The following is a 12,131-nucleotide window of genomic DNA, read 5'->3' as shown; positions in this document are numbered from 1 at the left end:
CTAACTGACCACTGGTTTCATTTTCTGCTTGGCTATCGTAAAGGTGAGCGAATGAAGTACTTTTGATCCGTAACAGTTGGTTGCACATTATTCGCACGAACATGCATATCATATATTCCCATGCTATTAGAATTTGCTTGCATCGTTTCAGCTGTAAACGGGTCGAAGAGAGTTATATCTAGGACTCTGATGTGATATTGAATGATTACTGCCTCGTAGAAAGAAATAGTCTCTAGTCTGATTGTCATAGTGTGACTAACATTACGCAACCATCGTCACTTGCATCATAAAAGGGCTCTTCACTCCGAATTACTGAAGATTGCACACAATCAAAACATTTGAAAACGATGATAAGTACGGAACTCTACAAGAAAAAAACAAAAACAAGTTAAAAACGCGTAATTTATATCGCATTTACGGCAGCATCATGGCACGGAAAAAGTGTAAAATTCAATCTCCTGAACCAAATGGGCACTTAAAACCGAGATTAGGTGTCATCTTTGTAGTATCTTAGTGTATAGGGTTAAATGAAAACAGTGGTAATAAAAATAAAGAAAAAAAAAGGGGAAAATATATGAAAGGTGGTTGTGCAACCCCCCCCCCCCCCCCCCCCCCAAAGGCGTTTTTAATCCTTTTTATGTCTGGGAAAGTGTGTATAATGCTATAGGTTTTCTATGCCAGTCTATACTCAAGCATACAAAGAATTAATGCGAATATTGAACTGACTTACCTTCTACGATGATCTTTGCGCTTGACTCTGCAGAACCACACGAGTTAACGGCCTTGCACGTGTACGTCCCCGCGTCGTCTAGGGTGGCCAGTTTCACGATAAGAACCGCGACATCGTCATCGGGAAAGCTGAGTTTGTACTTGCGATCGTTCTTGAGTTCGACGTCGTTCTTGTACCAGTGGATGTCGGGTTCGGGCTCGCCGACGACTTGGCATTTCAGCATGGCCGAGTTGTCCTCGAGCACCGTCACGTCGCGGAGTCCGCCCTCCAGAAAGGCGGGCGGCTCGGATGCCGGAGGAGAGCGATCGCCGTTCTGAGCTGCGTGATCCATGACTGCGTTGACCGCGGCTAGTTCTGACTTAGACACGGGCTCCACCACCGGAGCGGGCTTTTCTGGCGACACGACAGGCGGAGATAGCTCTACTGGCGCCGAAACGACCGCTTTATTGTTATTGGTGTTCGTGTTAAGCTGTACCGCCGTTGAGGGCTCGGTCCCGTTTATCACCTTGGACAGGCGCACATTGAAAGTTGTTGCGACTTTGTCCTTGGTAGAATCGTGCTCGATCACACTGCGAGTTCCGTCGCTAGATGGCGCCCTTATCACAGCTTCCTCCTCACATACAGCCTTCTCTACACTGAGGTTGGATTCGTCATCTGTGAAATAGCAAATCATCAGTCAGAAATGTCAATTGCTAGGACATGAAACAACAAAATAGAGATAAGTTAAACACTAAAAATATTTAAAAAAATACAATAATAGATAATTTTTTATCCTCTTTGCCTGTCTACCTGTGGGTCACTTTTGTTTCTTTTTCTTCGTCTCTATCAATTTGGATGTATTATACACTAATATCCATTTTTTTAATATCTACATATTATTATTTGTTTTTGTATCTACTTATCTATACATCTATCTTTTTAGTTATTTGTCAAACTATGAATCAGTTGAACTCTCTTTCTATCAATGTATCCATCTATCAACCTAACTACCTCTACTTACGTACCTATCCACCCATCTGTTCTTCGGTAAATTTGCATTACCTTTGACTCTATTTTACTTCACTTTGTCTATCACTTCGTCTATTAGTCTATCAGAGCATTTATTCATTTATCTATCTACTTATATCGTTTAACCCATCTTGCCATATATGTATATATCCCTCATCATGTCTCACCATCTATCTATCCACCCATATATCTTTCTCTCTACCTATTCATCAATCCGTCTACTATCTATCTCTATCTACTTATCTATTCATTTATTTATTTATCTATCAACCTATCTATCTGTCAATATATCTACCTACCTATCTATCTATCAATATATCTACCTGTACCTATGTATATGTATGTATATGTGTGTATGTATGTATGTATGTGTGCATGTACGGTATGTATGTATGTATGTATGTATGTATGTATGTATCTATCTATCTATCTATCTATCTATCATCTATGCATCTATCTATCCATCTATCTATGTCCATCTATCTATCTATATGTTTATCTATCTTTCTATGTTCCTATTTTTAATATGTTTAACAGTCTATCTAAACTCCTCATGATTATAATATCTTGGTCTTGGTACCTTGCACAGTAAGGTCTGCACTGCAGGAGACCTGCCCCACGTCGTTGGTAGCCGTGCAGGTATAGTCCCCCTCGTCCTCGGGGAAAGCCTCGGCGATCAGAAGCTTGGCCACGTTATCTGAATTGGAGAACAAGACATAGCAATGTGTTCAGCTATAGCAAGGTGTTCAACTACGACAGGTGGTAGATTCACGGGGTGTTTTTTTTTTAATGAATATGAAGGGAGACGTCACCGTTCGAGCAGTTGGCATAAATTATAATCCGTAAGTATAACACGTATTATTAAAACCTTCGACTGATACCCTATTGGAAAAAACTCAACACATTATGCCGTAAACCAATTTCATATTTTTGAAAGAAGGGAAGTCGATTGTCCTCAATTTTCGTCTAATTTGTGCGTGTGGTTATAGACGACAATTTCTTGTCAATGAAAACGTCAGTCTGTCGGATTTATTTGTTGATCTCTTGCGTACTAAAAACAAGCAAAAATTCAAACAAAGAAACAAACAAACAAAAAGACAAACACACAAACAAACAATTAAACGAAACGAAGACACCGAGTCGGCAGTGTACAGCCGTTCCCAATCCCGCAATTTTGATGTCAAAGTCAAGTTAATATTCCTCGACCCATTTGGCCACCTAATGACGCGAGGCGAGATTGAGGCTTGACTATCAAAGCTGTTCATGGTTAACGAACAAAATGTTGATGAAATCAAAACAAGCAATCACTGTCTTCCTTTTGGTTTGTTTGTTTTTATACTGAGAAGGACTGCGTACAGACTTCGACTGAAGATGTGTTTGCAGTATGAAATGAAAGATTTGACATGATGCATAATACATTTATCGTGTGCTATAATATGGATAAAACATTAATTTCTTGTAAAATTATATCACTGATGTATATGAAAACATACTCCACTGTTGGACAAATAACTCCAAATTTCTAATTATGTGCGTTGATAATTCTGTGTCACACTTCCGATAGTTTCAACAAATAACACTCCAAAAAGGTTTGAATGTGCGAATATGAGTATGCATGTCATTTCAGCTTACCCTTTGAGTTCAAGTTCAAGTTCAAGTTATCCTTATGATTATGTACACTGTTAAAACGCAGACGAAACATAGCAATAGCCGCGCCCTGTATACATCGAATCACATCGAAATAATGTACATTGATTTTGCAGATCAGCGCAGCGATACGAAAAACCCTTCTGATTACAAAGTACTTCAATCAACAATTCAAAAACAAGCAAAAAAAAAAAAACAGCAAAGAAAAGAACAAAACAAACGAGACTTAAGTGGACATGTCAACAAAAAAAACAACAACAAACAAACAAACAAACAAACAAACAAACAAACAAATATGAACCGACCGATGTACAACTCTACCAAAATGAATGTCGGACCAGCAGTGATTGATTTTGTTGACTATCCAGAAAGCAGATTTTACTCTTGAAAGCGATGAATCTCAACTCACAACAAGACAAAAACAAACAAACAAACAAACAAACAAACAAACAAACAAACAAACAAACAAACAAACGAACAAGCAACCACAATTTTACTGATATTTATCATGACTTACAATTTCGAAACTAATTGATCCCGGTCTGTTAGCGCGGCATCAACATGAAACAGATGAAAATTCATAAATATTTTCCCTATTACTTGACAATCAGCGCAGGTAGTCATCTAAGATTTCTTATTCCAACTCAGTTCAAGGTCAAAAGAAGAATCTTAACTCCGAGTAGAGCAGAGGAAAGATTGTACTGCGAGCAGTCAAAAGAAACCCGTCCATTCTCGTCAAATTCTCGCTCAAGACTCGGCTGTTATAATAAGTGATGCCTTCACTGGGTGGTATCACGGGGAGGGGGCTATCTCCGCGTTCCGCTCGGCTGCGGAATATACCAGCGCGCTTAAAGGACCCATGTAATCCACAACGCTTTGTGCTCACTCCATTACATTTCTTCAGATTTCTTAGATACATCCACAAAAAGAAAAAAAATCCTTCCAAACAAAGATACTGTCAATGACATCATCAGGCAATCACTGCTACAGCATGCCTAGTAAGATTAACTAAAGACAACGGAATGCACATTCCCCGAGACTGAGCATAACCTGTATGTTACCAAACAATGTATTTTGCTCATCATGTTAGTAACATGGGAGCATGCAAGATATGCTCAGATTAGGAGAAGGTGCCTTCCAGTGTTTTTTTGTTAATCATATTAGCAATTTAGCAGTAACCGACAGATGATGTCATCAACAGAATCTTGGCTTGGGAGGCGTTCTATGGGCACATCCAAGTAATCTGAAGTAAAATAGTAGAAAATTATTGTACAATATATAGCACATGCTCAGATACTCGTATACTCGTGATGGTCAGAGTAGCATAAATCATCAGTGTGCCTTTTCATTGCATAGATCCTTTAATGGGAACGTTCACACTTCATTTAATGTTGAGAGACAGCATCTCGGGAGAGCCCCATTCGAAAGCAGACGTAAAACGATTTTAGTGCAAACAGTGACACTAGTTCAATTTATCATTTAGCGTAAATAACACAATTATGACTCTACTTGAAAGTGTTCAAATCTATGATCATTTTCGTAACTAATGGTAGACAAACGTGGTAGTAGGTCTATTTGAACATTATTGTAATAATTTCTTTGACACTTCACGACATTCACGACCCTGCAAACATCAATCCTCTCGTCTTTATGGTAGCAGACATAGCTCTTGATAAGTTGATGGTCACTTCAGTTTTTGAAAAATTATAGCTCTCATTTAACGCAACTTATATTCAACTTCCATTTTTATATCTTTCTTCTTAAATACATTACTCAATTTACTGAGCACGACCAAATCAAATAAATCAATACCTGTCAAACAATAAGAATATTAAAATGTCCCAAGTGATAGGATAAAGCAAACTTTCTTTCAGTGCAAGAAGGCTTGATGTGATTATTTGATCAGTGTCAGGCGATGTCGGGTGTGAAATATCTCCGTTGTGATTCAAAATCAATTAATTCTATCAAGCGTTATGGCAGTAATGCTCTCTTTGCTAGGGGCAGTATACTTTGTGTGTGGTCTCCTTCGGTTTTTTATGACATTCTATATTCTACATTGTACACCGTACGTGTCTGGTATGTGTGTGTGTGTGTGTGTACGCTCGTTTTCCGTGCAGAACGCGCTCAATGATCCGCCGCCGGGGATCCAATAAAGTCGCCCGCTCGGTCTCCACACATGACTGCACATACATATTCTGGGCCGGTAGGGGAGAAAATGGCGCCCCAGGGGTGTTTCTACCTGTCACCCAGTGTGGGGCTGTGAGGTATTCATTTCGTACGCTGTGTGAGACACAATTAAATTTGTTCAGCGCGCTCATAACTGACTTACAAGGCAGATAATGCGATCATGCCATTTTCTCCCTCGAAAAGAACACCTACCTACAGCGAAATTTATGAATATTAGGACGGAGATTTAGGCTGAAAGTCTGGTGAATATTTCTACAGATGTCCTCTCATTACTGTATTGGTTGTGATGCTGCAGCTGTGCCCTACGTTTGTGCGTGTTTTTTTTTAGTAAGTTTTCTTTTTTACGCTCTGTATCCTTATGCAGGAGTAGCCCTGTACCTTTAGTAGCCTTATTACTAGGAATGACATACTGGCTGTGTTTTTAACCACAGACATAATAGCCTTATGATGCTGGCATTTGACGTATAATTTGCTCATTAAGAAATCATGTAATAACTGTCACTTGAATGTTGAAAAGTGTGACAACGCTATTACACACACCCTCCTGGAACGAATCTCTATTCAAATTTCAATGTCAAAATTATTGCTACTTATGATCAAGTGGTCTTATCTCAACTTTCACTGCTCCTCTAAGATTTTGTTGCAGCAATGATCACGGTACTTTCTCTATTTTACTAAAAGTCACTGTACTTTCTAACTCACCCGAAAAAACAGAAGTCGCTTTACTCAAAAAGTAAAACAATAAAAACAAAGACACGATGAAATCAACCTTTAAAATGATAGAGGGCGCTAACCACGTTTGTGTTCAGGCCATAATTGACAGTTCCTTGTGGAGGCCATGCAGTCCGATATCACGACTTTAGCTACGAACGTTCAAATGTCGCAATCCGTTGACATTTTCTTGCTATGGAGCTTTAGATGTTCACCATGTGGACAAAATATTCTGCGTATGCTCAAAATTGCTCATCAAAATTGATATCGCGTCGTCTTAGCTTTCATGGTCAGTTTCGGGCCATTTTTGCTTCCGCTTACATTTACGACGCAGAGAGCTACTTGATGCAATAATGATACGGGAACATAATTTTACTTTGTACTGGCTGCATCTCCGTGAAAGCTACTTTGCAACACAATGCAAGGAGAGAGGAGAATGGCCAACGCATTCGTCGTCTCAACGTCCGCGTCGAAAATCTAGAGCTCCCTGTGACAGGCAGAACACGCATCTCACCCGACTTGAAAAAGGTGTTTTGATCACTAAGCGATTTGAGTGATGAAATGTACAACGGGACAACCCAATGCTCACGCTGTATAAACACTATCTCACCTGTGTAGCTCATTTGGAAGTACTTGGATTCCTTGATCTCCTTCTTGTTGAGCGTCCACGTGATGATAGGGGGCGGGGACGCGTCCACGTGGCATTCGAAGCAGGCGGGCTCGCCTTCCATCACCTCGAGGTCAGTGAGGGGACGGGTGAAGACCGGCCGCTTCTTGGTCTGCACGTGGCGCGTGAGCACGTGACGGAAGTCGACCTGGTCCACTTCGCTTCGGTCGCTGGAGATGTTGTTTGGGGAGTTTGAGATGTTCTGGAGACGGGGTCTGCAGTGGAATAAATAAACATTCATCAATGATTCACAAGCCGAATAATATGTGTAGCAGCCCTTGAATCTGTGCCTCCGCCATCTGTAACGTTTTTCATCAAACAAGAGCGATAGAAATATAGGCGTCACACACTTTAAGCAGCAGTCCACTTATCGTGAGCAGCAAAAAATAAGCAAGTTTCCATTACCTCATTTCATTTCATTTCATTTCATTTCATTTCATTTCATTTCATTTCATTTCATTTCATTTCATTTCATTTCATTTCATTTCATTTCATTTCATTTCATTTCATTTCATTTCATTTCATTTCATTTCATTTCATTTCATTTCATTTCATTTCATTTCATTTCATTTCATTTCATTTCATTTCATTTCATTTCATTTCATTTCATTTCATTTCAATTTTTATTTGCATTTGCATTTTCGCCAGAACATAACATACACATCATTTAGATATTCGATGTGTCTCCCAGTCACCTTATGATGATTTCATTTTCCTTATAGAAGTGACAAATGAGCAATTCACTTTAATGTCGTAATTATGTTTTCTGATGAAATGTCATCTGACCGTGAACTCACAGCGAACTAAATGCCGTCAGTCTCTTGCACGCCTATAGGCATTTGATTATACTCGAACATTCATCTAATTATCACTCAACTATAAACATAAAAACTATCTTCGGCACCTTACGCAACAAAGATGCCGACAGGAAAAAGACATGGTGAGTCAACATACCTGGATTTCAGCAGTGAACGGAAGTCCGTTTGTTCCTCTTCCAGGGGTTTGACCACCACCGACACACTGCACTGCTCGGTCCCGAACTCGTTCTGCAGCACACACGTGTAGCTCCCCGCGTCCGTCGACAGCACCGTGGGGATGTTGAGCGAGCGCGTCGTGCCGGAAATACCCGACGACTCCATCTTGAATCTCCTTCCGGGTTCGATGGGGCGGCCGTCCTTGATCCACGTGATCGTGGGCAGCGGCTCGCCGTCGATCTTGCAGGAGAGCGTGACGCTGCTCCCCTCGTCGATGTTGATGGAGCGAGGCTTCTGGAGGAACTTTGGCGGGCATCCATCGAAGTCGTTCTCTGTCAGGTCAAATCAAATCCATGCATTTCGTTGAAAGAAGACTAGTGTAAGGTAATAATTATTGACTTGTATTATAACCTCAGTTCTCTATTATACGACTGAAAACTGATTTCGACACGATGTTTCCGGCAAATCTGGTACTCCTTCCCTGCAAGTCTTAGAAACGAAGTCTTCCTTTGACTTCATGACAATGCAAAACCATTCTCAAGAAGGATTATTGCAATGCACAGAGGGAGGGGGGATTTGTGAAATTTATCCCAATCAGTAATTTCACTTAAAAAAGAAAAAGGAAACTAGTAATAACCAATCATACGCATGTGTAAACACGAAATTTGATACTAGCAGGTGTCTTCGATGCCACTTCAGACTATACATACTCAAACACTAGCTAGATGGCACTCTTCAGGGAAGAAACAATGAATTTTGATAACAAATGTAGGTACTAATGTACGCAGCACACACCTTGGACGAAAACTTTCGCTGAACACTCGTCCGCTCCGGCTGCGTTCGAAATCTTGCAGGTGTAGACGCCAGCGTCATCGGGGTAGACCTCGGCGATCACCAGCGAGTATCGATCACCGTCTCGTACGAACTTAAAGTCGTCATCTTCCTTGATGGCTTCGTTGTTGAAGAACCATCTCACTTCGGGATCGGGAGAGCCTAATAAGACAAACCAAAGGTTCAGAGCAAATGTTATTTTGAACCTATTCTCGGTAAGATGGCGACGTAAGGTTAAAAGTCAGTATAATCTACATTGAGCAAAGTAGACAACACCTCTCTCACAGAAAAAATATCTACAAATAGGTATCAATACACAAGCTACCACCATTGATGCATTAAGAATATTTCATCGAATATATCTAAATACAAGGGTATATGTTATCGACATAATGGTGATAAAAACACCGACAAGAGTCTCACCTTTGACCCTGACCGGAAGTGAGAGGGGATTGCCGTCGATGGCTTGGATGTCTTTCAGCTTCTGGACGAACTCGGGCTTGGTCGCCGTGGAAGCCTTGTCGACCTCGGTCGCATTGTTGACAACAGCAGGTGCAGCTGTGACAGATGATGGAAAAGGGTAATTATAATAACGACGATGAACGAAGGTGGCCATGATAATGTGGTCAGTAGTGAAAATGACGGTAAGATTGTAAAAGTAGTAGTTAGAGTTTTAAAAGTGGTGATGATAACAACATATTTGTTTTCTTCTGATCATTATCATTTATCATTATAATTGGCATTATTGTTGTCATCATCATTATCATCATTATTCTTATTCAAATCATTCTCATTATTATCATTCTCATTATCACGATGACGACGACGACGACGACGACGACGACTACTACTACTACAACTTACTATCATTATTTTTACTGCTACAACTACTTCCACTTCTAACTTTTTTTTTTAACTTGAATGATCCCTATGATCATCATCGTCATACCAATATCATCTGTTTTCTTCTCTAACTGGTACTGTTTGTTCTGTGCAGTACTTATGTTCCGATATCTAGGTCTCAACAATTATTTCTGTCACAAGACTTCAGAAACGCTTCAGGACCTGTCTTCTCCTGAATGTGTTAGTATACATTATTTTGAATGGGTTGAATATGCCTTTGATTGAAATTTAGATTCACGATCAATATATTCATTCATCTTTTTTATTGTAATGGTCCCATGCTCATGATCACTGATGTATACTAATGAAGCAAAAAGTGTTATACTCTGCCGTTGTGTGAAACATGAGCAGAATGTTACGTGCACAAATGAGTACGTATCGTAATTTATATTTTCAGCATTCATTATAGATGCTATACCTTGGTAAAAAAACAAGACTCTGCTCACCATGAACTTTGAGGTTAGCCTTACAGCTGGCTTCTCCGTTGGTATTCCGAAGTTTGCAAGAGTACTCGCCCTCATCCTCGGGGAGGACTTCGGGGAGGCAGAGCGACGCCGTCTCGCCATCATGGAAGAGCTCGTACACCTCGTCGCTGCCTACGATCTCCTGGTTGCGATAGAACCAGTGGACGGTAGGAGGCGGTATACCCGCCAGCTTGCAGACGAACTTTACAGAGTCTCCATCTTTTACCGTGACGTCAGAAATTTTCTCCAGGAATTCGGGGGCTGAGCCTTTCGGTGCAGAACCTGGCAAAATACAAGTGATTTGTAAACATGCAGATGATTTTTCACATTTTGTCTGCAGTAAATATAGGGCTCCAGGTGTGACGTAATTTGATGTAAAGCGTATTCAGAGCACACACTTCCAAAACAAAATAAAAAAAAAGACAAGAAAAAAAATCATCTCACCAAAATAAATTAGAATAGAAGGACATTAGGTGTTATTTCTCTATCTTTAAGGACTACGAAACAAACGGCATTAAAATATCATGCACACTTTTACTCTTCTCATTAAAGTCATCTCAGCCGGAAGTGACATGTTATTATTAGTCTTAATCAAGGCGTTTCTCATGTTCACACTGTGAAAACGCCAGGTTTGTTCTTAGAGTAATGCTTCCTCCGTGGGCTGCGATGGGCTTGCGGTATACTTCAACGGGGATCTCCCCCGCCGGGGACAAGTACATCGAAGGAACATCCGCAGACTTTAAGGCTAAAGAGATTTCTAAAGCAGGGCAAGCTTGGCCTCCAGCCAAATCAAAATGGGAACATTGACTCGTGATTAAGGGTGCTTTCTGACTCAATTGGTAAATTGGAAACGTTGAAGAAGGCTGTAATCAGTCGATCTATTTCAGGATACAAATATTATATCCGTACTCTAGTTTATAATGCATCGCGTTAAGGAACCCTTGTAGTACCCCTTGTCTGTTTTTCCGTTGGTGTTGTGTACTCACACTTGTTTAACGGTATCAACCTGGCACAATGTTCTATACCATACGCTAGGAAGACACATCTGACTAAATATTTTTTTTAACGTGTTATGTTTGTAACCATGGTAACCAAAGTTTTCAACCCACTCTAATAAGGCTGAAAAGAGCTTCCTGCATTTACCTGGGGAAAAAAGTAAGAAACGGAGGAACTTTTATATTCGCATGCCATACCCCTTTATGTTCCCTTTAGATATAACAATGGCATCCAATCTTGCAATACAGTATGTCCCAAAAAAGATTACAACGCAGCCTTCCGCAATGATATCTTTAAAAATAGTGAACGAATCTTAATCAAAATTCAGGGTATGAGACTATAACTCATTGCCCACATCTTATAGAAAACCCCGTTCGATTTGCTTCAGTGGTCAAAGAGAAATACGGAATTTTGTAGAGGATATCGGGAATCTCTTCTGTCCAAGTTCTGTCTATTGTTCACACACAAGATCATCGAAATGCTAAACTCGGAAGAATCCGATTCATGACATGCTTTACAACAATCCACATTTCTCTGTGACCGCTTAACCAAATTGAATGGGGTTTTCTGCAAAATAGAGCTAAGATGTTATACCTTAAGACTCTGAAGTAGCACGTACACAGGTTGATCATAATAGGTGTTATCAATTCGAAAATCTGATTGTAATTTTTGGGGCGACTTACTGCAGTATGTCCCCCAAAAAATTACAATAAGATTTTCGCATTGATAATGCCCAATATGATTAAATTTTTCAAATGCTACTTCAGGGTCTTGAAATATAACATTTTAGCTCTATTTTGCAGAAATCCCCATTCGATTTGGTTAAGCGGTCACAGAGAAATTTGGATTGTTGTAAAGCATGTCATGAATCAGATTCTTCCGAGTTTAGCATTTCGATGATCTTGTGTGTGAACAATAGACAGAACTTGGACAGAAGAGATTCCCGACATCCTCTACAAAATTCCGTATTTCTCTTTGACCACTGAAGCAAATCGAATGGGGTTTTCTGTAAG

The 12,131-nt window shown here is 40.1% G+C and overlaps 1 protein-coding gene across 1 annotated transcript; it reads right to left on the bottom strand.

The window, feature by feature from the left end:
- Positions 1-9,086, bottom strand: LOC139728614 (myosin light chain kinase, smooth muscle-like). The gene is made up of 7 exons (XM_071639559.1): positions 9,074-9,086; positions 8,720-8,917; positions 7,905-8,256; positions 6,894-7,165; positions 2,319-2,435; positions 731-1,384; positions 1-32 (listed from the first exon to the last, which is right to left on the bottom strand). The coding sequence occupies exons 1-7, from the start codon at positions 9,084-9,086 to the stop codon at positions 1-3; spliced, it is 1,638 nt and encodes a 545-aa protein (XP_071495660.1).
- Between the last annotated feature and the right edge of the window lie 3,045 nt (positions 9,087-12,131).

This window comes from Diadema antillarum, unplaced genomic scaffold, assembly GCF_040938485.1.
Source record: "Diadema antillarum isolate AM-2024a unplaced genomic scaffold, OU_Dant_1.0 scf00000019, whole genome shotgun sequence".
In the NCBI taxonomy this organism is placed as follows: Eukaryota; Metazoa; Echinodermata; class Echinoidea; order Diadematoida; family Diadematidae; genus Diadema; species Diadema antillarum.
The sequence above is the reverse complement of the archived record's forward strand: the minus strand, read 5'-3'. Positions and strand labels throughout refer to the sequence as shown.

Coding starts and splice junctions, on each gene's coding strand:
- LOC139728614 (XM_071639559.1), bottom strand. Junction 1,385..2,318: donor TGCAGACCTTACTGTGCAAG/GTACCAAGACCA, acceptor GCTATTTCACAG/ATGACGAATCCAACCTCAGT. Junction 33..730: donor CGCAAAGATCATCGTAGAAG/GTAAGTCAGTTC, acceptor CCTTTACGATAG/CCAAGCAGAAAATGAAACCA.